General features: G+C 50.6%; 3 protein-coding genes across 3 annotated transcripts; all 3 read left to right on the forward strand.

Moving 5' to 3' along the window:
• The first annotated feature begins 10,987 nt into the window (after nt 1-10,987).
• On the forward strand, nt 10,988-11,953 carry LOC128833020 (olfactory receptor 52B2-like). Its single transcript, XM_054020854.1, has one exon. It carries the CDS (start codon nt 10,988-10,990, stop codon nt 11,951-11,953), a length of 966 nt encoding a protein of 321 aa, XP_053876829.1.
• An 11,634-nt stretch (nt 11,954-23,587) lies between these two features.
• Nucleotides 23,588-24,898, forward strand: LOC128846570 (uncharacterized). Its single transcript, XM_054045801.1, has one exon. The coding sequence runs from the start codon at nt 23,588-23,590 to the stop codon at nt 24,896-24,898; it is 1,311 nt and encodes a 436-aa protein (XP_053901776.1).
• A 2,090-nt stretch (nt 24,899-26,988) lies between these two features.
• On the forward strand, nt 26,989-27,954 carry LOC128833021 (olfactory receptor 52B2-like). The gene has a single exon (XM_054020870.1). The coding sequence runs from the start codon at nt 26,989-26,991 to the stop codon at nt 27,952-27,954; it is 966 nt and encodes a 321-aa protein (XP_053876845.1).
• Nucleotides 27,955-27,991: the final 37 nt, after the last annotated feature.

Below are 27,991 nucleotides of genomic sequence, written 5' to 3' on the forward strand. Positions count from 1 at the left end.
CATACAACAGTTCCACTGGCCTTGATTCACAGAATCAGGGTAACAAAACTTTATTCTTCCTGCCCCAATAACAGAGAAAACTGGGGATCCCACACCAGCCAAAGTAACCACTTTGAGTTGCTGTTGTTTCATGCCAGGCGAGTGGGTGTGCCTATGCAAACAAGATCAGCCCCTGGAGTTCTTTTCCACACTCCCCATAATTCACCACCAGATGTCAGGGTAGAGCTCATCCTGACTCTACTTACATCCATTTATAAGTGTATTTTCATAAAGCATATGGAGAGTGCAACATCACACTCCCTCTTTGGTCTCAGGTGACGGAGGGCACCGGCCATCGCTTACGTGCAGGCAGCTGGAGCCGCCTCACCTGGCCCAGAGGGCCTCTGTAAAAGTCACACACCCTTAGTCCCACCGCCTAGTCATTGGTGCAGCACACAGGGAAACTGAGGCACACACACACAGTATTCATGCAAATACGTAAGACTCAAATACACTTGTGTACAACATAATAAGGAGGAAAAACCCACTGTGTCACAGGTGCGTACTAGCGCCAAAGGGCCCTGTAGACTGATGTTCAAGACCTTTGGTCCCTGACACTCAGACAGTAATGGAGACAGAGTCAAACAGGCTGATGGCAGCCTTCTCTCCTGGCACCCTTTACTATTGCTTCCAGTCAAGTCTGGACTGAGAAGACAAATTCTCTGACTCTGCCCCTCACAGACAGAAGCAATCAGGACAGCCCACCGGACCCGGAATTCATAGGGGACATTACCCAGTGATAATCCTAGACATGTAGGACTGGAAGGGACCTCAACGGGTCATCTAGTCCAGGCCCCTACACTCAAGGCAAACAGTTTCCAAAGTGGCTGCTGATTTAAAGGGTTTCAGGATGGGACGCCGGGGCACCGGAATGAGGGGGACCAAGGGCCTTAGCCCCATCGCTTTTAAAAGTTGGAGGGCTAAGTCCTCCTAATGTTTACCAGCCAGAAGGGCGAGCGACGGGGAAGGGGGCAGAAAGCAGTGAATGGGGGCTCGGGGAGAAGGGGTGGGATGGGGCTGTGACAGTGTACCCCATAAGGCTTTATGGGGAGGGGGTGCTTATAAATGTATGTATGACATAACTGGAATATGTTTTGTGCTGCCTGTGCCATGTAACATATCTCCGTAAGGGTTATGGTCTACTATATCTATTCATCCAATTTGTACATATATATCATTTTCTACTCGAGGTTAAGAATATGGGCTGTATGCTTGCCTGATTTCTAAGTAAGCTTTGTGAGGCATTTGGTCAGCTTCTTTAGGAAGGAATTTGCGAGGTTAAGTACCTGATCAGGAGACACTTAGGGAACAATGCATCTTGGAATGCTCCAACCCACATGAGAAGTCTTCCTGGAGACATGCAAGATGCCATGTGGACAATGGCGTTGGCCTGCAAAGTCTGAGTCACGCAGGGGCATGTGACTTGCCCAGGTGACTCCAAAACTCCATCTTGGAGCTGGGCTTTGCATAGGAGGGAGGTCTCCACCCACAAGAGAGAGTCTACTTAAACCTGGGGGAGACCCCTCCATTTTGTCTTCAGCTGGCTAAAGAAGGAGCCTCTCCACCCCACCCCAGGATACTTGAAGGAGACTGAAACAAAGGACAGTAACTGCAGGGGGTGTGAGTGATTGCTGGACCCAGGCTAAAAGGAGATTAGCCTGTAAAAGGGAGCACTCTGGAACTGGTGAGGAAATTAACTGTATTCAGTTTGATTAGGCATAGATTTGTGCATTTTATTTTATTTTGCTTGTGACTTACTTTGTTCTGTCTGTTACTACTTTGAACCACTTAAATCCTACTGTCTGTATTTAATAAAATCACTTTCTATTTAGTAATTCACTCAGAGTATGTATTAATACCTGGGGGAGCAAACAACTGTGCATATCTCTCTATCAGTGTTATAGAGGGCGAACAATTTATGAGTTTGCCCTGCATAAACTTTATGCAGGGTAAAACGGATTTATCTGGGTTTAGACCCCATTGGGAGTTGGGCATCTGAGTGCTAAAGACAAGCACACTACTGCGAGCTGTTTTCAGGTAAACTTGCAGCTTTGGGACAGGAGATTCAGACCCTGGGTCTGTGCCTGGAGCCAAACGGGAGTGTCTGGCTCAGCAAGACAGGGTGCTGGAGTCCTGAGCTGGCAGGGAAAACAGAAGCAGGGGTAGTCTTTGCACATCTGGTGGCAGCTCCCAGGGGGGTTTCTGTGATACACCCCGTCACAGGGGTCTCAGGGGAAGGGGTCGTGTGAGGGTGGGGCCTCAGGGGGAGGGGCGGTGCAGGCAGCGGCTTGGGGTTGAGGGGTGAGGTGGGTTTTCAGGGGCAGAGGCGGGGCAAGGCAGGGCCTTGGGGAAAGGGGCAGTGCGGGGGGGGCAGGCCACAGTTCAGGCACCGGTGCCCCCCCCCACACACACTTTTTGGAGCTTCTCCCCCTCCTCTTTGGATGCTGAGCTTCAGTCATTCAGGATCTGGCTTTTCACAGCCGCTGAGCACCCGCAACTCCAGTGGCAGAGCGTGGGTGGTGCGAGCGCTCAGCACCTCTTGAAATCTTGGCTGAGGTGTGTCCCAGGTTGGGGGCTGCAGCAGGTCAACTCTGCACCATGGTAGAGGAACATGGGAACCACCAGATTGGATCAGAGCCAGGTCCATCTAGCCCAGTAGCCCATGGCCAGCACCAGATGCTTCAGAAGAAGCTGTGAAAATCTCTCATGAGGGGATATGGGATAACCTTCCCCTCACAGCCTGCGTCCCATCCTTATCTCTAACAGAGATTGGCTGCAACCATGAGCCCTGGGGGTCACTCTCCCTTCCAAAATGTGTGTTGTCATTAGGTCTGGTAAGTCTGGGTATTTTTGATACCCACATAAATGTCCAATCCCTTTATGAATCTTGCTAAAGTTTTGGCCTCAACAAAATCCTGCAGCGGTGAGTTCCACCGTGTGATTACTTGTTTTGTGGGAAAGTCGTTCCTTGTATTGGTTTTTATTTGCCACCTTTTACTTTCCTTGCATGTCTCTTGTTCCTGTGTAATGAGATAGAGCAGCTCCTGATTTCCCATCTCTCTACCACCTACTATCTTACACATACATATAGAGCGAGACAAGGGGCGGGGGAGGTGATATCTTTTATTGGGCCAACTTCTGTTGGGGAGAGCGACAAGCTATCGAGCGACATGGAGCAGATATTCAGGTCTGAGAAAGGTACTCGGGATGTCCCTCCTAAATACAAGGTGGAACAGATAGTTTAGTGTGAGTAGTTTGCACCTGTTCAAAGGGACCATTCAAGGTGAACAGGCCGACAGAAGTTGGTCCAGTAAAAGATATTCCCTCCCCCACCTTGTTTCTCTAATATCCTGGGACTGACGGAGCTACAACGACATGGCCACACACACATATAGGTTTTCAGGATGGTTGCATTAAGTGAGACTAAAGGCTGTCTGTAAAAACGACTGTGATGGTTCTCACGGCTCCCAGGACTGTGAGTCAACCTGTTAACCCCTGACTCCAGGGTCCAATTTTTCATAAGAACGTCCCTGCACCAGGAGATGTCTCCTCTGTGAAAGGATCCAGACGGCCGCTCCCCACTCTGTGTTATCATGAGACAGTCTTTTGTCTCTATTCATAGGCAGGGTAATCCTGTCTGTTGTAATGTTCCATCATTGTTTGCAGTTGTCTAGGATGGTTTTCCAATGATAATCTTGGGCTGGAGCAAGGGTGGAGAACTGAGCCTGGCATTACATCTCCAGCTAACCAGGGCAGGGTGACAACGCCCTCCTGGAATGGCCATCACCAAGACACACTATGACCTGGTGACTAACTTCTACCCCAAGTCCATAAAGCTCATTGTCAATATCAATATGTTACTTGTTAACTATTACCCAGACATGCGTTTTGCAATAGTTGTGAAGCTTGGCAAGTTACGAGCTTTCTGCACACACCTCACATGCTACTCTTTATGGGTAAATATTCCATAAGCCTTGTGTGTGGTGTAGTGAGTTTGTCAGGCCTGAGACAAGAGCTGTTTGCAAGGAAGAGGGAACTCTTTGCCGGGGGCCTCAGTGTCACAAGGACCTTTGTAAATAACATACAAAAGTAGAAATGATGAGATCAAACAGGTGAGAGGAGGAAAGGGTTAATTCTCTGCTGCTCTTCACCACCTGAGCCAGTCTCAGAGGCAGGTGCCAGGGGCTCTGTGCTGGCTCTGAGCTCCCCCGGGGATTCCCAGTGCAGCAGTATAAATATCCCTGTACTCAGCCCTGGCCAGTGCAGATTCCCCGTCGCCTGCAGCTCCCCGACCCGGTCACAGGCAGAGATTCCTCCTCCCCAGCTGGGGCCGGAGCCTGGTGAGTCGTTTGCATGGAATGAATCTGTGAAGGGGCGAATGGAAAGACATGAAACCTGTGCAATGTTTGAGCTGGGGTTGGATAGAATGGGGGTGTGTAACTCTGAGTGCAGGGGCAGGACGGGAGCCGGGGCACTGAGATAACGCTCCTGTGACCGCGCTGAGGTTCAGTGTTAGGAAGAGGTCACCGGGTTACCCTGATCCACTTCCACGGACGTCACTGGGGGTCTTGCTGTTGAACTCAGTGGGCCCTGGACTGGGCCATTCTTGGTTACTTGACTGTTCAGAGTAAACCTCATTGGAAACCTACCCAGGCCCTGTAATATTCTACACCCCAAATCCCAAGACCTTCACTCAGGCAACACTTCCACTAACGCCATAAGGGCCCCAGGACTGGGTCTGTTCCGGTTGTCAGGAATTAGCTGGTTTCAAGTATCATAGGTGTGAATGGCCGAACTGTAGAACCCAGGAGCAGCCGATTCTAAGGGCTGCTGTGATACCGATGTTCCAGCTTCTTAGGGTGACGAGATCTCCCTACTCTGAATACAGGACACCTGGTAAAATTACCCATATTCAAGCGAGTTCCACCGCAATCAATCAGAACTATACAGTACAAATGTTCAAATTAACAACAAGTTGACTGAGCCCCTGTTAAAAACAACTACGGCATAGTTGGATTCTTTTTAACTACCTTCTTCTCTTTAAGGCTTTAGGGTTCACACAGGGAGGGGTGACACACACAGCCCTCCCCCCCACACACACACAGATGGGGAGAGCTCACACACACTCCTGTACACCTCTCTCACACAGGGGGGACCTGACCCTCTCTCTCTGGCACGCTATGCCCTTCAGGCCTGCCTGGGACCCTGGGATGGACCTGCCTCTTCTGCTACCTTGCACCGTGTCTTTGCAAGGCAACCTGTCGGGGGGAGGGGGATGCAAGGTCACATACCACCTCCCCCCCAGATTTCTGCCAGGGTCACACCAGAATGTGTGCAGCACCAGCCTTTCAGCACAGAGCGGGAGGGAAGGGACAGGAGCTGATTCCAGTTGCAGGGGAGTAGGAGGGACGGGGAAGGGATAAGAGAATACAATCGGCCAGATTGGGTCAGACCAAAGGTCCACCCAGCCCAGTATCCTGTCTACTGACAGTGGCCACTGCCAGGTGTCCCAGAAGGAATGAACAGAACAGGGAATCAGCATGTGATCCATCCCCTGTCACCTAATCGCAGCATCTGGCAAACAGAGGCTAGGGACACCATTCTTGCCCATCCTGGCTAATAGCCATTGATGGTCCTATCCTCCATGAATGTATCTAGTTCTTTTTTTATCCCTGTTATAGTCTTGGCCTTCACAACATCTTCTGGCAATGAGTTCCACAGGTTGACTGTGGCTTGTGCAAAGAAATACTTCCTCTTTTTTGTTTTTAACCTGCTGCCTATTAATTTCAATTGGTGACCCCTAGTTCTTTTGTTATAAAAAGGAGTAAATAACACTTCCTTATTTAATTTCTCCACACCAGTCATGATTTTATAAACCTCTATTATATCCCCCCTTGTCATCTCTCTTCCAAGCTGAAAAGTCCCAGTCTAATCAATCTCTCCTGATATGGCAGCCGTTCCATAACCCTAATCATTTTGTTGCCCTTTTCTGTACCTTTTCCAATTCTAAGATATCGATTTTTGAGATGGGTGACCACATCTGCATGCAGTATTCAAGACGGGGCGTACCATAGATTTCTATAGAGGGAATATGACATTTTCTGTCTTGCTATCTATCCCTTTCTTAATGATTCCCAACATTCTGTTCACGTTTTGGACTGCCATTACATACTGAGTGGATGTTTTCTGAGAACTATCCAGAATGATGTCAAGATCTCTTTCTTGAGCGGTAACAGTTAATTTAGACCCCATCATTTTATATGTATAGTTGGGATTATGTTTTCCAATCTGCATTACTTTGCATTTATCAATATTGAATTTCATCTGCCATTTTCTTGTCCAGTCACCCAGTTTTGAGAGATCCTTCTGTAGCTCTTTGCACTCTGCCTGGGACTTAACTATCTTGAGAAGTTTTGTATCATTTGCAAATTTTGCCACTTCACTGTTTACCCCTTTTTCCAAATCATGTATGAATATCTTGAATAGGACTGGGCCCCGTACAGATCCCTGGGGGACACCACTATTTACCTCTCTCCATTCTGAAAACTGTCTGTTTATTCCTATCCTTTGTTTTCTATCTTTTAACCAGTTACCAATCCATGAGAGGACCTTTCCTCTTATCCCATGACTGCTTATTTTGCTTAAGAGCCTCTTGTGAGAGACCTTGTCAAAGGCTTTCTGAAAATCTAAGTACACTCTATCCACTGGTGTCAAGTATCAGAGGGGTAGCCGTGTTAGTCTGAATCTCTAAAAAGCAACAGAGGGTCCTGTGGCACCTTTGAGACTAACAGAAGTACTGGGAGCATAAGCTTTCGTGGGTAAGAACCTCACTTCTTCACGAAAGCTTATGCTCCCAGTACTTCTGTTAGTCTCAAAGGTGCCACAGGACCCTCTGTTGCTTTCTATCCACTGGATCCCTTTTGTCCACATGCTTGTTGAGCCCCTCAAATAATTCTAGCAGATTGGTGAGGCATGATTTCCCTTTAGAAAAAACATGTTGACTCTTCCCAACAAATTATGTTCGTCTCTGTGTCTGACAATTTTGTTGTTTACTATAATTTCAACCAGTTTGCCAGGTACTGAAGTCAGACTTACCGGCCTGTAATTGCTGGGGTCACCTCTCGAACCTTTTTTAAAAATTGGCGTCACCTTAGCTATTCCCCCGTCACTTGGTACAGAGGAGGATTTAATTGGTAGGTTACAAACTACAATTAGTAGTTCTGCAATTTCACATTTGAGTTCCTTCAGAACTCTTGGGTGAATCCCACCTGTCCCTGGGGACTTATTACTGTTTAGTTTATCAATTTCTTCCAAAACGTGATCGTTCCCCTTTATTCGACATTGGTGAGGCCTCATCTGGAATACTGTGTCCAGTTTTGGGCCCCACACTACAAGAAGGATGTGGAAAAATTGGAAAGAGTCCAGCGGAGGGCAACAAGAATGATTAGGGGTCTGGAGCACATGACTTATGAGGAGAGGCTGAGGGAACTGGGATTGTTTAGTCTCCAGAAGAGAAGAATGAGGGGGGATTTGATAGCAGCCTTCAACTACCTGAAGGGGGGTTCCAAAGAGGATGGAGCTCGGCTGTTCTCAGTGGTGGCAGTTGACAGAACAAGGAGCAATGGTCTCAGGTTGCAGTGGGGGAGGTCCAGGTTGGATATCAGGAAAAACTATTTCACTAGGAGGGTGGTGAAACACTGGAATGCGTTACCTAGGGAGGTGGTGGAGTCTCCTTCCTTGGAGGTTTTTAAGGCCCGGCTTGACAAAGCCCTGGCTGGGATGATTTAGCTGGGAATTGGTCCTGCTTTGAGCAGGGGGTTGGACTAGATGACCTCTTGAGGTCCCTTCCAACTCTGATATTCTATGAAAACCTCCTCTAATGACACCTCAATCTGGGACAGTTCCTCAGATTCCTCACCTAAAATGAATGGCTCAGGTTTGGGAATCTCCCTCACATCCTCAGCTGTGAAGATGACCTGGCTCGTGTCTTTGCAGAGCTTGTCTCTTCTCTTCTCCCCTCCCCTCAACCCCCTGCCCCCCGGCGTTCCCTTTGCTGGAAGCAGCTTGTCCCTTCCTGCCCGCACAGTATCAAAAGGCATCTAAACCTCCAGGCTGCTGCTGAACACGCGATGTAACCCAGCTACCTCCTGTCCCCTAACTACAGCACGGGCAGGAAGGGGTTAAGCCCTAAGGCTGCATTGTGCACTAGGGCCCAGGGAAGCTGACTGCAGGGGCTTCAGCAAAGGGGCCAGAGAGGTGGCTCAGCAGGGGAGGGTGTCTGGGGGACAGAGCAGCCCAGCACCCCCAGGGGCAGGATCCAGGCTGGGGGGTGAAGGTGGTGCTAAGCCCCTGCCCTGGGGGCTGCTGTGAAGCCTGCAGGTTCGGGGCATGAACAGGCTGGAAATTGCTTCCCCCCCCCCCCCCACTCCACAGCTTAGCTGAGGGGCAGAGAGGCTTCCCCAGGCCAGCGCTGTGCGGGGCTTCGGCACATGCAGGTCTCAGCACCTCCTGGCCAGCGCCCCAGGCCGGATGGTCTGGGGCTTTCCCAGGGCGCCGGCCCAGCCAGAGCCAGTGGGGGAAGGAAGGAGCCTGCCAGCCAGGCTGCTGGTGAGCTGAGTGCTCTGACAAGGGGCTGGTTCTCCGCACAGCGCTGGGAGCGGGACGTGCCCTGCTGGGGGGACATGGAGGAGCAGTGGGACTGGTTCTCCGCACAGCGCTGGGAGCGGGACGTGCCTCCCTGGGGAGGACATGGAGGAGCAGTGGGGCTGGTTGGGGAGGGCAAATGGGCAAAGCAGGGAGAGGACAGCGAGAGGAGGAGCATGTAAAGGGCTGACGGGTGGGCAGCAGAGGCGACACGTAACCACGGCCTGGTGCCTGCCCACACTCACCGGCCACTGCAGGTCACAGTGCGCTGCCAGTGATGGTGGGACACGGGACGGGGGGTGGGGCCCTGATGGCCAAGAGCCGGCACATAGGGTGGGCTCAGCTGAGGGAGCAGCAGGGGGAACAGCCGGCCCCATATGCTGCATCTTAGCCCTGCCACCATCCTTCCACCCCCACCCCCATCGTTGGGCCTAGATTCCCCCACTCACCGTTGGTAGGCGGGCATCTGGGAAGGAGGGATCTGGCCAGCATCAGGACCTGCTAGTACGGATGGGGGGAGATAGAAAATACGGGATACATTGCCTGCTTGAAGAAAAAGTTGGGACACCTGCACGAGGGCTTAAATACGGGACTGCCCCTTTAAAAATGGGATGTTTGGTCCCCCTCCACCCACTGCAGCTGTAGTTCTCTGGAGCAGAGCTACCAGCTCGGCTAGGCTTAAAATACTGCATCAGCGCAGCTGCACCGCTGTGGTGCGTTACTGGAGACGCTCTGCACTGATGGCAGAGACCTCCCCCGGCAGAGTAGTTAATCCTTCTCCCCGAGAGGCGGTAGCTTTGTCTACACAGGACGTCAGGTCGGTGTATCTATGTCGCTCACGGGTGTGGATTTTTCACAACCCAGAGCAACATAGTTATCCCGATTAGGTCTGTAGTGTAGACCAGAGCTTAATTGAGATTGTCCCACTTATTTAGGACCAAATCCTGAAAACACTTGCAACTTTACTCAGGTGAGTATTTTCATTAAAGTCAGTGGGAGTTGCTTGTGAATGAATTTACTCGTGTGCTTGAGGGTTGGTTGGGTCAAGGCCTCAGAGCCAGTAGGATCCAGCGGGGGGATTGTGACTGAAAGAGGTTCTGCTCTCACACCATTACTAACTGGGAGTGACTGCACAGTAGTGAGTGTGAAACCAGTGTAAGTGCCAGAAGAACCAGTCGTGTAGCTGCTGTAACTCACTTTCACAGTCACTGCTTGAGCTCTGAGAGCAACTATAGCTAACGTGCAGAGGAGAGATTCTGCTGTGGACAGCAACACCAGGACGGCGCGCCCTGCTTCACCTGGGGCCAGAACCATCCAAACCATCTTCCCTCTTCTGGAATGGAGATGTTATGTCAGAGGGGCAGTACGTTACTTATTGTGGGTCACCAGTGTAGTAAAATGTTCGTCTGTGTGTGTGTATGTTCTGTCTGTGTCCTGTCCCAGCTCTGCACAGACAGTTGGCATAGCAGACCTCGAGTGAACCACACAATGACCACAAGATACGTTAAGGTACGAAGGCAAACAGCCAGGTTTATTGTCGATGAAGCACGGTACTAGTATCCTGAAGACTACAGACGAACACTAATACATGTATGCCAGTAATAATGAACCAGCTCAGTGAACAGTGGGACTTTCCGTTCCTCCCTAGGCTAGACAGAGACACTCACTTTCAGGCTCCATTTTATACATCAATACAAACAAGTTACATACTGACCCTCTAAAGCAGTTAATTGACACCTTCTGACGTAGCCGTTTACCACCCATCACCTCGTACGCCTCTATCCATCACACTGTCAACCTGACCATATCTTTAGGATGGGTAACCATGTTCCTGTTATCTTTAGGGAATGTGCTGATATTGAGGTGTTCTGGTACAACCCTTCTGAAATTGTGTTTGCGTGAGTACTCTGTGCCCAGCACCTCGTAGAAATGTGTGGTTTTGAAATATCAGCCCTGTGCTTGTCAGATTCTGTGAGGAGGGCCTGCCTCTAGCTACCAGACTAATTTTGCTTTATATCAACAAGGCTTTGACCGTTATTTTAGCTCAGGTCTCAGGCCTCATACTAGGCCTCTAATACAAGGGCTTATGTCTCAGGGTCTCTTCCTACTACAGTTCCACAGTATGAGAGTGTTTCTGGATTTCCGGTCACACACGACAGGCAGTTGTCACACAATGAAGTTTTTGATGGTATCTATGATTCTCTCAACAAATGCATTCCAGTCCTAGCTGACACTACAGTTCTCACTGATTTTCTCTTTTGCTGTGAGTTACAGGAAAATGAATAGAAGATCCAAGTGATAGTACATGATGCCAGCTGACAATCACACTGTTTTTGACCCTGTTAGTTACATCCTGATCGGCATCCCGGGTACGGAGGAGTCTCATTTCTGGATCGCCATCCCCTTCTGTCTTATTTACATTGCATCACTTTTTGGTAACTCTCTCCTACTATTCATCATACTAACAGAACAAAGCCTCCATGAGCCCATGTATCTATTCGTGTCCATGCTGGCCACTGCTGATCTGCTGTTATCTACCACTACGGTGCCCAAGATGCTGGCTGTATTCTGGTTTAGAGCTGGAGAAATTTCTTTTGCTGCCTGCCTGACCCAGATGTTCTTCATCCATGTCAGTTTTATTGCCGAGTCGGCCATCCTGCTGGCAATGGCGTTTGATCGGTACGTTGCCATCTGCAACCCCCTGAGATATAGCGCTGTGCTAACCAAGTCTGTGATCGGGAAGATGGGGCTGGCAGTTGTCACAAGAAGTTTCTGTATCATTTTTCCTCTCGTCGTTCTCATGAAGCAGCTGAAGTTCTGCAGAACCAACCTCCTGCCTCACGCTTATTGTGAGCACATGATCCTAGCCCGGCTGGCCTGCAATGACATCACAGTCCACGTCTGGTATGGCGTAGCTGTGGCTATTTTAGTAATTGGTTTAGATATTGTGCTTATTGCTGTATCATATGGGTTGATCCTCAGGGCCGTCTTCCTGCTCCCATCCAAGGAAGCCCGGCTCAAGGCTCTCCGCACCTGCGGCTCCCATGTCTGTGTCATACTGATGTTCTACGTGCCGGCTGTTTTCTCCTCTTTAGCACACCTGTTTGGGCACATCCTCCCAGGTTATATTGTCAACCTACTGGCCAACCTCTATGTGCTCATTCCTCCCATGTTAAACCCCATTGTTTATGGGGTAACAACAAAAGAGATCCTGAAACGGGTGATCAATGTGTTTTATCGATGCTGCAGCAGAAGCTCCCTGCTGAGCTAAAGGAGGCAACAGAAAATGCTTTGGGAGTTGGAAATTAAAGCCAGGTTTTCATTGGAACTCTAGGGGTGTTTTTACTATGTACTTACACTGTGTAAGCTCAAAAGCTGGTCTTTCTCGCCAACAGAATTTGGGTCCAATGAAAGCTATTTACTCCCCCACTTCGTCTGTCTAGTATCCTGGGACTGACATGGCTACAACAGCACTGCGCACTGCCACAGAAGGCAGCCAGACCGAGTGAGTCTTGTTCTAAGTTGAAGGGAAATAGCAAAACAAGAAAGAGCAAAGGTAAACATCAGCATGAGAGAGAGTGAGAGCACAGTGTGTGTATCTCCTGTCTGACAAGCTGCATCTGAGCTGGACTCTTAATGGCAACAGAAAGCAGCAGCCAAGAGGGCCATGCCAAAGGCCCGTGGGAAGTGCACTGGGCTGCACGTTGAGAGACAGGGGCTCTAGTCTTGGTTCTGCCACCGACCTGCTGTGCCACTTGGGTTACTTTCTTTCCTTCTCAAACTCCTAAATCCTTCTCAGGGTCACTGCTTTGCCGGCCTCACTCCCCCATTCCGTACCCAAGGCCTGCATCCCATGGACCTTGTGTTTTGCTGCCTTATGACACATTTTGCATGAATGAGCCCGTCTTCCCCAGGCTGATCTCGCTGTCTTCCCTACACTCATGGCTTTGTGGGGGTGGCTGGGTGGGAGAGAGATCGTGGGGGTCTGTGGCCTGGTGCATGGGCGCGGGGCTCATTTACACACACTCTTCACTCCTCCCGACTGTGGGAGAGAGAGGGAGAATAAAATCGTGTGTGTGCGATTAGCTGTGTCTTACTCTGTGCTAAAGGAATGTTTTGACGCTGAGGATAACATGATGACTCCTTTTGGGGCTTGGAGGCTTGTTTGACCTTCTGCTAACGTCACACAACATCAAGCAGAAATGCTGTGGGAATCTTTTTTCCTTTTATACTCACCTTCCATTCCTGCAGCTGTTGAGAAGAAATGTCTCATAAGAACATAAGAACGGTATATACTGGGTCAGGCCAAAGGTCCACCTAGCCCAGTGCCCCGTTTTCCGACAGTGGCCAGGGCCAGGTGCTTCACGGGGGTGAACAGAACATGACACTCATCAAGTGATCCATCCCCTCTCGTCCCATCCTGGATTCTGGCGGTCAGAGGTTTTGGGACGCCAGCAGCATGGGTTTGCACCCCCAATCATCTCAGCTTATAGCCATTGATGGACCTATTCTCCATTTTCTTATCTAATTCTTTTTTTAATCCTTTGGCCATCACAACATCCCCTGGCAATGAGTTCCACAGGTTAGCTCTGTGCTCCATGAAAAAATACTTTCTCTTGTTTGTATTAAATCTGCTGCCTATTATTTCATCAGGTAACCCTTGGTTTTTGCATTGTGTGTGTAAGTAAATAACATTTCTCTATTCACTTTCTCCACAACATGATTGTGATAGACCTCTGTCATATCCTCCCTTAGTTGTCTCTTTTCTAAGCTGAACAATCCAAGTCTTTTTAGTCTCTCCTCAGATGGAAGCCATTCTATACCCTTAATCATGTTTGTTACCCTTCTCTGACTCTTTCCAAATTATACTATGTCCTTTTTGAGGTGGGGCTACCAGAAGTGGACACACTATTGAAGGTGTGGGCGTACCGTGGATTTATATAGTGGCAGTATAACATTTTCTATCCATTTATGAATGGTTCTTAACAATCTATTAGCCCTTTTGACGACTGCTGTGCATGGAGCAGAAGTTTTCAAAGAACTACCCATGACGACTCCACAATCTCTTTATTGGGTGGTATCAGCTAATTTAGACCCCATCCTTACATATGTATAGTTAAGATGATTTTTTCCATTGTGCATCATTTTGCACTTATCAATGCTGAATTTCATCGTCCATTTCATTGCCAAGTCATCCAGTTTTGTGAGATCCCTTTGTAACTTTTCTCAGTCAACTTTGGATTTAACTATCTTGAATAATTTTGTATCCTTGCAAACTTTGCCACTTCACTGTTCACTCCCTTTTCCAGATCATTAAGGAATGTGTTGAACAGCACTGGTCCCAGTACAGATACATGGGGGACCCTGCTGTTTACCTTACTCTATTGTGAAAATGGACCATTAATTCCTACCCTTTGTTTAGAAGATTACTGTTGGAAGGGACCTCAGGAGGTCATCTAATCCAACCACCTGCTCAAAGCAGGACCAACCCCAACTAAATCATCCCAGCCAGGGCTTTGTCAAACCAGGCCTTAAAAACCTCTAAGGATAGAGATTTTACCACCTCCCCAGGTATCCCATTCCAGTGCTTCACCTCCCTCCTAGTGAAATATATTTTCCTAATATCCAACCTAGACCTCCCCCACTGCAACTTGAGACCATTGCTCCTTGTCCTGTCATCTGCCACCACTGAGAACAGCCGAGCTCCATCCTCTTTGGAACCCCCGTTCAGGTAGTTGAAGGCTGCTATCAAACCAGCCTCTCCTCATAAATCATGTGCCCCAGCTCCCTAATCATTTCTGTTGCTCTCCCCTGGACTCTCTCCAATTTGTTCACATCTGTTCTGTAGTGGGAGGCCCAAAATTGGACCCCTTACTCCAGATGTGCCCTTACTAGTGCCGAATAGAGGGGAATAATCACTTCCCTCAATCTGCTAACAATGCTCCTACTAAAGCAGCCCAATATGCCGTTGGACTTCTTGGAAACAACGGCACACTGCTGACTCATATCCAGCTTCTCGTCCACGGTAATCCCCAGGTCCTTTTCTGCAGAACTGCCGCTTAGCCATCTGTCCCCAGCCTGTAGCAGTGCATGGGATTCTTACGTCCTAAGGGAAGGACTCTGCACTTGTCCTTGTTGAACCTCATCAGATTTCTTTTGGCCCAATCCTCTAATTTGTCTAGGTCACTCTGGACCCTACTCCTCCACCGTATCTACTTCACCCCCCAGCTTAGTGCTATCTGCAAACTTGCTGTGGGTGCAATCCATCCCATTATCCAGATCATTAATGAAGATGTTAAACAAAACCAGCCCCAGGACAGACACCTGAGGCACTCCGCTTGATACCAGCTGTCAACTAGACATTGATCCTTTGATCACAACCCATTGAGCCCAACGATCTAGCAGCTTTATATCCACCTTATAGTCCATTCATCCAATCCATACTTTTTTAACTTACTGGGTAGAATACTGTGGGAGACCGTATCAAAAGCTTTTCTAAAGTCAAGATATCTAAAACCACTAGCCATCACCTACAGCCCCCAAATAAACCTCCCCAGTGCACCATCAAGGATCTACAACCTATCCTGAAGGATGATCCCTTATTCTCACAGACCTTGGGAGACAGGCCAGTCCTCACTTACAGACAGCCCTCCAACATGAAACAAATACTCACCAGCAACTACGCACCACACAACAAAAACACTAACCCAGGAACCGATCCCTGCAACAAACCCCGCTGCCAACTCTGTCTGCATAACTATTCAAGGGACACCATCATAGGACCTAACCACATCAGCCACACCATCAGGGGTTGTTCACCTGCACATCTATCAAAGTGATATATGCCATCATGTGCCAGCAATGCCCCTCTGCCATGTACATTGGCCAAACCGGTCAGTCTCTATGCAAAAGAATAAATGGACACAAATCTGACATCAGGAATTACAACATTCAAAAAGCAGCAGGAGAACACTTCAGCCTCCCTGGTCATTCAATAATGGACTTAAAAGTGGCAATTCTTCAACCAAAAAACTTCAAAAACAGATTCCAACGTGAAACTGCAGAACTGGAATTAATTTGCAAACTGGACACCATCAAATTAGGCCTGATTAAAGACTGGCAGTGGATTGTGTGATGTTTCAATCTATGTGATTTTATGAAAGTATGCTGATGAATGTGAATATAATGTAACTGGAATATGCTTCATGCAAAAGGTCTCTTGTAAGGTATCATTACAAAGCTTATAATCTACTGAATGTGTTCATCCTATTTGTATAAAGATATCATTCTTGTATCTGAAACTAGAAATATGAAAGATAACTCTGAGGTCTTATTGTAGTTATGCAAAGTGTGGACCATTAATGGTGATTTGGAATCTTAATGTCTCGCATTAACCAGGACAATTGACTGTAGATGGCTCTGTTTACTTGCAAGTCTTCCTGTATATGTGTGTGCTGGTAAGTGGGTAATGAAGTCTTACAGTGACATGTGATCATGTCACCTAAACTGGAATCCATCTTTAAGCTGGTGCTTTTCCATTGAGAAAGAAAGGTGGGAACCCAGAGAAGGACAAAGGATCCCTGCCTTATGCAAAAGTTATATAAGTGAGTGGAAAAGAACAAAGGGGGCTGCAGTCATGAGAAATCCCCTAGCTACCACCTGAGCTGGAACAAGGACGGTACCAGGGGAAAGGATTGTGCCCAGACTAGGAAGGCGTCCAGTCTGTGATAGAAGCTTATTGAAACAACTCTGAGGGTGAGATTTTATCTGTATTCAGTTTTCTTACTGTATTAGGCATAGACTTGCGTGTTTTATTTTATTTTGCTTGGTAATTCACTTTGTTCTGCCTGTTACTAATTGGAACCACTTAAATCCTAGTTTCTGTATTTAATAAAATCACTTTTTACTTATTAATTAACCCAGAGTATGTATTAATACTGGGGGGGGGGAGGCAAACAGCTGTGCATATCTCTCTATCAGTGTTATAGAGGGCAAACAATTTATGAGTAAAACGGATTTATTTGGGGTTTGGACCCCATTGGGAGTTGAGCATCTGAGTGTTAAAGACAGGAACACTTCTTAACCTGCTTTCAATTAAGCCTGAAGCTATTAGGGGATGTGGTTCAGACCTGGGTCTGGGCTTGCAGCAGGCTGGTGGGTCTGGCTCAAACCAGGCAGGGCACTGAAGTCCCAAGCTGGGAAGGCAGGGAAAGCAGGGGCAGAAGTAGTCTTGGCACATACGTTAGCAGTTTCCAAGGGGGTTTCTGTGATCCAACCCATCACAGATGGGTCATTACAAAACCTAATTTTACCTTACTAATTTCCCCCTATGGTTACTCACATCTTCTTGTCAACTGTTTGAAATGGGCCACTCTCATTACCACTACGAAAGTGATTGTTCCTCCCTTGGTATTCTACTCATAATTAAATTGTCTCATTAGACTGACCCCCCACCTGGTAAGGCAACTCCCATCCTTTTATATGCTGTGTATAAATATACCTGCTACTGTGTTTTTCACTCCATGCTTCTGATGAAGTGGGTTCTAGCCCATGAAAGCTTATGCCCAGATAACTTTGTTAGTCTCTAAGGTGTAACAAGGACTCCTCATTGTTTTTGTTGATACAGACTAACACGGCTACCCCTCTGAAAGATATATCTCATCCACCACTTTCCCCAAATCCACCTCCAGGTGTTATCACTCAGCACAACTGCATGTGGAGCCCCACACCCAGCTAGATTGCATGAATACTCTCAGAGCCACTCATGAATCACACAGGGAAAGGGACCAGCCAAATCCCCCCAGCTCCCAGCACTGTACCTCAGGAAGACACCGTCTTGTACTGCTCAAGATGAGCCGTGCAAATTTATTAATTGGTTCAGCACTTAATCAATGGAAAGTGGACAGTTTTGCCACACACTTCATACAAACCCAATGGTAAAGATAAACAGTAAAACAAATGTATTGACTACAAAAGATAGATTTTAAGTAATATTAAGTGATAGGCAAAAAGTCAGATTGGTTACCAAAATAAAATGAAATATAAGCACACTGTCTAAATTCTCAACCCTATTAGACTGGGCAACATCTAGATTAAGCAGTTTTTCTCACCCCACTGGATATCGCAGTTCATAATACACAGGTCACAGAATCATAGAATATTAGGGTTGGAAGAGACCTCAGGAGGTCATCCAGTCCAACCCCCTGCTCAAAGCACGACCAACCCCAACTAAATCATCCCAGCCAAGGCTTTGTCAAGCCTGACCTTAAAAACCTCTAAGGAAGGAGATTCCACCACCTCCCTAGGTAACCCATTCCAGTGCTTCACCACCCTCCTAGTGAAATAGTGTTTCCTAATATCCAACCTAGACCACTCCCACTGCGACTGGGGACCATTGTTCCTTATTCTGTCATCTAGAACCACTGAGAACAGTCTAGATCCATCCTCTTTGGAATCCCCTTTTAGGTAGTTGAAGGCTGCTATCAAATCCCCCTTCATTCTTCTCTTCTGCATACTAAACAACCCCAGTTCCCTCAGCCTCTCCTCGTAAGTCATGTGCTCCAGCCCCCTAAACATTTTTAAAATGTACCTCTTGCATCTGAAGAAGTGAGGTTCTTACCCATGAAAGCTTATGCTCCCAATACTTCTGTTAGTCTCAAAGGTGCCACAGGACCCTCTGTTGCTTTTTACAGATTCAGACTAACACGGCTACCCCTCTGATTCCTAATCATTTTTGTTGCCCTCTGCTGGACTCTCGCCAATTTTTCCACATCCTTCTTGTAGTGTGGGCCCAAAATTGGACACAATACTCCAGATGAGACCTTACCAATGCTGAATAGAGGGGGATGATCACGTCCCTCCATCTGCTGGCAATTCTCCTACTTATACAGCTCACCCTTGAAAAGGTTTTCACCCTTGAAACCTGGGACAGTCCCCTCTGTGGACATCTTCATTCTTCTCAGTGTCCTTGTTTTTTGTAGCATTTTGGGGGGGGGGGGGCAGGAGAAAGGACACAGGGGCCCCATGCTTGGCCTGTTTTATACCCTCAGTCCCATGTGCTTGGAAAGCACAAGTCCAGGCATGTCTGGGGGGCATTGGTTTCCAGTAGGCAAGGTTGAGCAATTCCCCTGGTGTGGCATCATGCTGGTGAGTCATTGATTTGTAGCTCCCTTGCTGTACAATGGCTGTTGATGGGCTATTTCACACCCCGCCCAGGTGTTGGTTACTTTCCTTGTTGTTGTCTCTGGGGAGCTAATATCTGGCTGATTCCCCAACTTACAGCATGTTTTAGTCCCAACCATACAACACAATTCTCTTAACTTCATATGGACAAAAGAGCTACATATTTAGCTAGGACAGTGGCTTTCAGCAGTTCATAACCTCTCCCTTCATAGCTCACATGGCATGATTTTTACGGAAGATCACAATTTAATATAAATGAGGAATATGGGGGTTACAGGATGCTCCCTCAAGGTATAAAATGCGGCAAAATCCACACAGGCTCCTGAATCAGGACTCTGACTCAGGACATCTGGGTTTTATCCCCAACCCTGCTAGAGAACCTTGCTCCACCACCCATAGATCTGTGATCCCAGCAGCAAGAACAATACTAAAAATATCACCACAGTGAAACAAACCCAGGCCCCCCACACTCCAGCTCTCCTTTGCCCTCCCTGAGCCTCACGAAGCATGACTGACAGCAGAGAGATCACCCTCGCCTGCCCAGTGATTCTGCCAACCCCGGCATCATCCGGGTCATGGTGAAAACCCCCACGGTGAAGGAGGCGTTTGTGGGGAAGCCAAAGGGCCCTGCACCCCGACTCTGCAGTCAGCCGTGACTCTCAGCCAGCGTGTAAATCAGCAGGTTTATTTGTCGAAGGAACAGAATGTAGAACAGAACTTGTTAGCTCAGAAATCAGTGACTTTCAGCAAACTCCACCTTGGGAGGACTCCAGGCCGGGCACCCCAGACTCCCCTCCCTCTGAGTCCCTCACAACAAATTGCCCAGCTTCCAGGGGACTGACTTCCAACACACCTGCTGCTCCTCCTCCTGGTCTTTGTCTCACTTCCTGGGCGAAGTGTCACCTGGTCGCATCCCCCTCCTGGGTCTCAGGTGACGGAGGGCACCGGCCATCACTTACGTGCAGGCAGCTGGAACCGCCTCACCTGGCCCCGAGGGCCTCAGCAAAAGTCACACACCCATATTCCTACCACCTAGGCATTGGTGCAGCACACGGGGAAACTGAGGCACCCACAGTATTCATGCAAAACTGTAAGACTCAAATAGGCTCGCGTACAACATAATAAGGAGGAAAAACCCACTTTGTCAGAGGTGTGTTCTAGCACCTAGGGGCCCTGTAAACCGACCCAAAAGACCTGTGGTCCCTGATGCCCAGACAGTAATGGAGACAGAGCCAAACAGGCCGATGGCAGCCTTCTCTCCTGGCGCCCTTTACTATTGCTGCCAGTCAAGTCTGTGCTGAGAAGACAAATTCTCTGACTCAGCCCCTCGCAGACAGAGGCAATCAGGACAGCCCATCTGGTGGCTCCGGTCAGCACCTCTGACCGGGCCATTAAAAATCTGGATGACGGTGCAACAGGGCTAAGGCAGGCGCCCTGTCTACCCTGGCTCTGCGGAGCTTCCAGAAGCCACCAGCATTTCTGGCCACAGGCAGGGGGTGGCCAGGGGGCTCCCCGCGTTCTCCCCGCCCCAAGCGCCAGCTCCATAGCTCCCATTGGCCGGGAACCGTGGCCTCCAGACTGTGCCTCTGCCTAGGAGCCAGAGGGACATGCGGGCCGCTTCCAGGAGCCGTCTGAGGTAAGCGCCGCCCGCACCCCAAAACTTGTCCTGCACCTCAACCCCCTACCTCAGCCCAGAGTCCCCTCCCATACTCCAAGCCCCTCATTCCTGGCCCCACCCCAGAGCCCGCACCCCCAGCCAGAGCCCTCACCTCCTTCTGCACCTCCACCCCCCTGCCATGCCCAGTGAAAATGAGCAAGTGAGCAAGGGCGGGGGAGAGCGAGGGAGGGAGGGAGCAGGGATGGAGGGAGCGGGGGGCTGGGCCTCGGAGAAGGGGAGGGGCAGGGCAAGGGTGTTTAGTGCTCTGTAATCGGAAAGTTGGCATCCCTATCCGCCGCTCCTGTTTGGATGCTGAGCTTGAGTCATCCAGGGTCTGGATTTTCACAGCCGCTGAGCACCCGCCACTCCAGTGGCAGAGTGTGGGAGCTGCGAGAGCTCAGCGCCTCTTGAAATCTTGGCTGAGGTGTGTCCCAGGTTGGGGGCTAGAGAAAAGAGGCCTCCCAAATCAGCAGCTCACTTTTGGAAAGTGCCAGCTCCATTTGTGGTTAAACATCAATTCTCACAGTCCATAGGAGCTGTGCAGCAGGTCAACTCTGCTCCTTGGTGGAGGAACATGAGAACCACCAGACTGGATCAGAGCCGGGTCTCCAGTAACCTGTCTCCAGCAGTGGCCAGCACCAGATGCTTCAGAAGAAGCTGTGAGAATCTCTCATGAGGGGGATATGGGATAATCTTCCCCTCATACCCTGCGTCCCATCCTTATCGCTAACAGAGATTGGCTCAAACCCCGAGCCATGGGGGTCACTCTCCCTTCCAAAACGTGTGTGGTCATTAACTCTGGTAACTCTTCTCTCCTGGCGCCTGGTCCCTTTTAAATCACCGCCGGAGCCTGGGCAGTGGAGGCCAGGCAGCACAGATGGGCTGGCTGCGGGAGGCCTGTTCTGGGGCCCGGAGTCGGCCCATGTACGGATAAGAATTTATTATTATTATTTTCACCCCTGTAGGCCAGGGCCGGCTCCAAGGTTTTTGCCGCCCCAAGCGGTGAAAGAAAAAAACCACACCCGCGATCGGCGGCACCTCCACCGTGCCGCTTTCTTCTTCGGCGGCAGGCCCTTCCCTCCGAGAGGGACCGAGTGACCCGCCGCCGAAGAGCCCGACGTGCCGCCCCTTCCCCTGGGCCGCCCTATGCACCTGCTTGCTGGGCTGGTTCCTGGAGCTGGCCTTGCTGTAGGTAGGGCAATCCTGTCGGTTATAATGTTCCTTCATTTACCTCCAAGTGGTGCTGACTGCAGTTGTCTCTGATGGTTTTCTATTTCTCATCTTGGGCTGGAGCAAGGATGGAGAACTGAGCCTGGCATTACATCCCCGGCTACGCAGGGTGGGGTGATGACGCCCTCCTGGAATGGCCATCACCAAAACACATTATGCCCTGGTGACTAACTTCTACTCCAAGTCCATAAAACACACTGTCAATATCAATATGTTATCTGTTAACTATTACCTGGACATATCTTTTGCAATGGTTATAAAGCTTGAGAAGTTACAAGCTTTCTACACACATCTCACATGCTACTCTTTATGGGTAAATATTCTGTAAGACGTGTGTGTGCTGTAGTGAGTTTGTCAGGCCTGAGATGAGATGTTGCAAAGAACAGGGAACTCTTTGCTGGGGGTCTCAGTGTCACAAGGACCTTTCTAAATAATGTACAAAAGGAGAAATAATCAGAGCAAACAGGTGAGAGGAGGAAAGGGTTAATTCTTTGCTGCTCTTCACCACCTGAGCCAGTCACAGAGGCCAGGTCCCTGTGGCTCTGTGCTGGCTCTGAGTCCCTGCTGGGATTCACAGGGCAGTAATATAAATATCCCTGTACCTCAGCCCTGGCCAGTGCAGATTCCCCATCGCCTGCAGCTCCCCGACCCGGTCACAGGCAGATTCCTCCTCCCCAGCTGGGGCCGGAGCCTGGTGAGTCGTTTGCATGGAATGAATCTGTGAAGGGGCGAATGGAAAGACATGAAACCTGTGCAATGTTTGAGCTGGGGTTGGATAGTCTGGGGATGTGTAACTCTGAGTGCAGGGGCAGGACGGGAGCCGGGGCATTGAGATAACACTCCTGTGACTGCGCTGAGGTTCGGTGTTAGGAAGAGGTCACCAGGTTACCCTGATCCACTTCCACGGACGTCACTGGGGTCTTGCTGCTGACCTCAGTGGGCCCTGGACTGAGCCATTCTTGGTTAATGTGACTGTTCAGAGTAAATCTACTCAGGCCCTGTAATATTCTGCACCCGAAATCCTGAGGCCTTCACTCAGAGAACACTTCCATTAACGCCATAAGGACCCCAGGACTGGGTCCGTTCAAGTTGGCAGAAATTAGGTGGTTTCCAGGAGCATAGCTGTGAATGTCCGAATTGTAGAACCCAGGAGCAGCCGATTGTAAGGGCTGCTGTGATAGGGACGTCCCACCTACTGCAGCTGTAGTTCTCTGTAGCAGAGCTACGGGCAGGGCTGGGCTTGAAATGCTGCAGGGGCCCAGCTGCGCCGCTGGGGTGAGTTCTCAAAGATGCTCTGTGCCGACGTTCCACAAATGTGGCCACCGGCGGGTTTCCCTGTGGCCTCCACAGCTTCCTCAGTGGTGATGGGGGGAGGCAAAGCATCGGTCCCTCTCCCCTCCCTCCCTGTTCCTCCTGGATATGCCACCCTGCACGGCCCCTGGAGACAGGTGGGCACAGCGCTGCAGGAGCACAGTGAATTCTCTACCTCGGGGGGCGAGGACAATGAGGCTCGGGCTGCTGCCCTGGGGTGATCGGGAGGTGGGCCCCAGTGGCAGGACTCAGTGGCTGCGTGGACCAGGGCTCCAGCCATGGACCTTCAGGTGCCAACACTCAGCTCTGCCTGCAGGTTTTGGACGCTGACCCCTGGCTCTGGACATGCGGCCCTGGCATTCGGCCATGCGGCTTCAGTTCGGGCTCCAACCCCTGGCCCACGGCGGCAGGCTCTAATTCCCATCTCTGGCCATGCAGCACTCGCCCCCGAGCCTGGCAGCAGCTGCTGGCCCCAGGCACTGACCCCCATGGCACCCGCTGGCCCCGGACACCAACCCCAGCTGCATGTCCGACCCCCAGTCCTGGCTGCTGGCCCCAGGCACTGACCCCCATGGCACCCGCTGGCCCCTCACACCAACCCCAGCTGCATGCTCCGACCCCCAGTCCTGGCTGCTGGCCCCAGGCACTGACCCCCATGGCACCCGCTGGCCCCAGACACCAACCCCAGCTGCATGCTCTGACCCCCAGTCCTGGCTGCAGGCCCCAGGCTCCGACCCCCATGGCACCCGCTGGCCCCGGACACCAACCCCAGCTGCATGCTCTGACCCCCAGTCCTGGCTGCTGGCCCCAGGCACTGACCCCCATGGCACCCGCTGGCCCCTCACACCAACCCCAGCTGCATGCTCTGACCCCAAGTCCTGGCTGCTGGCCCCAGGCACTGACCCGCATGGCACCCGCTGGCCCCGGACACCAACCCCAGCTGCATGCTCCGACCCCAAGTCCTGGCTGCTGGCCCCAGGCACTGACCCGCATGGCACCCGCTGGCCCCGGACACCAACCCCAGCTGCATGCTCCGACCCCCAGTCCTGGCTGCTGGCCCCAGGCTCCGACCCCCATGGCACCCGCTGGCCCCGGACACCAACCCCAGCTGCATGCTCCGACCCCCAGTCCTGGCTGCTGGCCCCAGGCACTGACCCCCATGGCACCCGCTGGCCCCGGACACCAACCCCAGCTGCATGCTCCGACCCCCAGTCCTGGCTGCTGGCCCCAGGCACTGACCCCCATGGCACCCGCTGGCCCCGGACACCAACCCCAGCTGCATGCTCCGACCCCCAGTCCTGGCTGCTGGCCCCAGGCTCCGACCCCCATGGCACCCGCTGGCCCCGGACACCAACCCCAGCTGCATGCTCCGACCCCCAGTCCAGGCTGCTGGCCCCAGGCACTGACCCCCATGGCACCCGCTGGCCCCGGACACCAACCCCAGCTGCATGCTCCGACCCCCAGTCCTGGCTGCTGGCCCCAGGCACTGACCCCCATGGCACCCGCTGGCCCCAGACACCAACCCCAGCTGCATGCTCCGACCCCCAGTCCTGGCTGCTGGCCCCAGGCTCCAACCCCCATGGCACCCGCTGGCCCCGGACACCAACCCCAGCCGCATGCTGCGACCCCCAGTCCTGGCTGCTGGCCCCAGGCCCCGACCTCCAGCCTTGGGTGTGCAGCAGCAGGCATTGGCCCCAGGATCCGATCCCCGGGCACGTGGCAGCAGCCGCCGATCCCCGGCCCCGGGTGTGCGCCGATCCCCGGGCCCGGGTGTGCGCCGATCCCCGAGAGTGCAGCAGCAGGTGCTGGGTTCAGCTCCATGGCAGTGGGCATTGACCCCTGGTTCTGGCCACGCAGCCCCGGACTCCAGCACTCAGCTCCAGGCTCTGGCCACATGGCAGCGGGCACTGGCTCTGGGCTCCAACTCCCTGTTAGGATATAGATATTCAGGCCTGTCTGCAAAGGCCTAGAATTTATGAATGTAGGTGTATTTTTATCACGTAGCTAGTTCTAGAGGTATAAAAGAAAGAATCTAAATCACTGTCTGCCGGTGTAAGGGCCTTTTCTCACTGTGACAGTCTGAGGCCTGGTTCTTAGGCTAAGGCCTTGGGCTAAGGAGCAAAGGCAGCCATAAACTGGGAAGTGAACAGTCACATCCACACATCCCAACTAGTCACATGGAAATAAGGTGCTAAGGGGCTGCTAGGAACACAATCCTGTCCTGATATTCCTGTCACCTCCAGAGAAAGGGAAGAGCCTAGAAGATGTAAAAGGAAATTCCGTTTGATAGTTTTCTGTCTGGTAAGAACTCACTTATCAGTAGACACAGCTGGGAATCCCTTATGTCTGTCTAGATGTAGTTGTGAAATCCTCACTTCTGCATTGTTTTGTCATTATAGCTCCCACTTTGCTATTGTTTATTTGCATGGTCTCTGTCTGGTTCTGTGATTGTTTCTGGCTGCTGTATAATTAAGTTTGCTGGGTGCAAACTAATTAAGGTGGTGGGATATAATTGGTTAACTAATCAGTAAGTTGGGATTCGAAAATAAGGAAAAAGGAACTTGGATTTAAGCTTGCTGGAAGTTCACCCCAATAAACATTGAATTGTTTGCACCTTTGGACTTCGGGTAGGGAAGTGGGAGGGTGACGGAATAAGCCCCTAACACTCCCTGTCCCAGCCGTGCAGCTCCTGACCCAACTCCGGGCTCTGGCCATGGGCACTGACTTCTAGCCACACGGCGGCGGGTCCCAACCCCCGGCTCCAGCCGCGCAGCTGCGGGGCTCACCCCCCGTCCCCCTCTCTCTTGGCCCCACATTCATGCTCCCCTCTCCATCATCCCTGGGGCCCACAGCCTTCCTGGCTTCGCATCCATCTGTCCATCGCCCCAGGGCCCAACTGTCTCCCCCAGCCCACATCCATGCCACCATGTCCCCCACGGCCTCTGCCTCCAACCCTCCCTCCCCCCATCCAGGGCTTAATTTGTCCTGGGGCTTGCTGAGAAAAGTGCTATTAACAAACATGCAAACATCACTTTTCACAGCCTTCCAGATACCTACTAAGTGTCCCATGAAAAGCGACTGATAACAACAAACACACAAATATCACTTTTCACAGTAATATTTTTGTTATGGAGTCTGCTAAAAAAAATCCTACATAACTTACAATGATGTGGATGTGTCTATGTGCTATTTATTTGTTTTTCCTAAAGTTAATCACATATTTTAGGAAAAAGTGTCTGTGCAACCACCAGCAAGGTCACACCCCTGGTCAATGTAGTTATCCCAACATAGGTCTGTAGTGCAGACCAGACCTTCATTGAGATTGGCTTCACATATTCAGGACCAAATCCTGAGAAAATTGCAACTTTACTCAGGTGAGCATTTTCATTAAAGTCAGTGGGAGTTACTTGTGAATGAATTTACTCGTGTGCTTGAGTGTTGGTTGGGTCAAGGCCTCAGAGCCAGTAGGATCCAGCGGGGGGATTGTGACTAAAAGAGGTTCTGTTCTCACACCATTACTAACTGGGAGTGACTGTGCAGTAGTGAGTGTGAAACCAGTGTAAGTGCCAGAAGAACCAGTCGTGTAGCTGCTGTAACTCACTTTCACAGTCACTGCTTGAGCCCTGAGAGCGACTGTAGCAAATGTGCGGAGGAGACATTCTGCTGTGGACACCAGGAGGGTGCGCCCTGCTTCACCTGGAGCAAGAACTGTCCAAGACATCTTCCCTCTTTTGGAATGGAGATGTTCCGTGTTTCTGAATATATGGTGCCACCTGACAGGCAGCTGTCACACAATGACGTTTTTGATGGTATCTGTGATTCTGTCAACAAATGCATTCCAGTCCTAGCTGACACTTGAGTTTTCACTGATTTTCTCTTTTGCTGTTAGTTCCTGGAAACTGAATAGAAGATCCAAGTGATGGTACATGATGCCAGCTGACAATCACACCTTTTTTGACCCTGTAACTTACATCCTGACCGGCATCCCAGGCATGGAAGAGTCTCAGGTGTGGCTCTCCATCCCCTTCTGTCTGATGTACATTGTGGCGCTTTTTGGGAACTCTCTCCTACTATTCATCATACTAACAGAACGAAGCCTTCATGAGCCCATGTATCTTTTCCTGTCCATGCTGGCCGCTGCTGATCTGCTGTTATCTACCACTACAGTGCCCAAGATGCTGGCTGTATTCTGGTTTAGAGCGGGGGACATTTCTTTTGCTTCCTGCCTGACCCAGATGTTCTTCATCCATGTCATTTTTATTGCCGAGTCGGCCATCCTGCTGGCCATGGCGTTTGATCGGTACGTTGCCATCTGCGACCCCCTGAGATACACCATCATGCTAACCAAGTCTGTGATCGGGAAGATGGGGCTGGCAGCTGTCACGAGAAGTTTCTGTATCATTTTCCCTGTCATCTTTCTCGTGAAGCGTCTGAAGTTCTGCAGAACCAACCTCCTGCCTCACACCTATTGTGAGCACATGGGCATAGCCCGGCTCGCCTGCAACGACATCACAGTCAACATCTGGTATGGCCTAGCTGTGGCTATTTTAGCAATCGGCTTGGATGCTGTGCTCATTGCTGTATCTTATGGACTGATCCTCAGGGCCGTCTTCCAGCTCCCATCCAAGGCCGCCCGGCTCAAGGCTCTCCGCACCTGCGGCTCCCACCTCTGTGTTATTCTAATGTTCTACACACCGGCCTTTTTCTCCTTTTTTGCACACCGGTTTGGCCACAACATCCCAGGTTATATTCACATCCTACTGGCCAACCTCTATGTGCTCATTCCGCCCATGTTAAACCCCATTGTTTATGGGGTGAGAACAAAAGAGATCCTGAAACGGGTGATCAATGTGTTTTATCGATGCTGCAGCAGAAGCTCCCTGCTGAGCTAAAGGAGGCAACAGAAAATGCTTTGGGAGTTGGAAATTA

Source organism: Malaclemys terrapin, chromosome 1, assembly GCF_027887155.1.
Source record: "Malaclemys terrapin pileata isolate rMalTer1 chromosome 1, rMalTer1.hap1, whole genome shotgun sequence".
NCBI classification, from domain to species: Eukaryota; Metazoa; Chordata; order Testudines; family Emydidae; genus Malaclemys; species Malaclemys terrapin.

Excerpts from the sequence above, each read along its gene's own strand:
- LOC128833020 (XM_054020854.1), top strand. The coding sequence starts at position 10,988 with ATGATGCCAGCTGACAATCACACTGTTTTTGACCCTGTTAGTTACATC.
- LOC128846570 (XM_054045801.1), top strand. The coding sequence starts at position 23,588 with ATGTCCGACCCCCAGTCCTGGCTGCTGGCCCCAGGCACTGACCCCCAT.
- LOC128833021 (XM_054020870.1), top strand. The coding sequence starts at position 26,989 with ATGATGCCAGCTGACAATCACACCTTTTTTGACCCTGTAACTTACATC.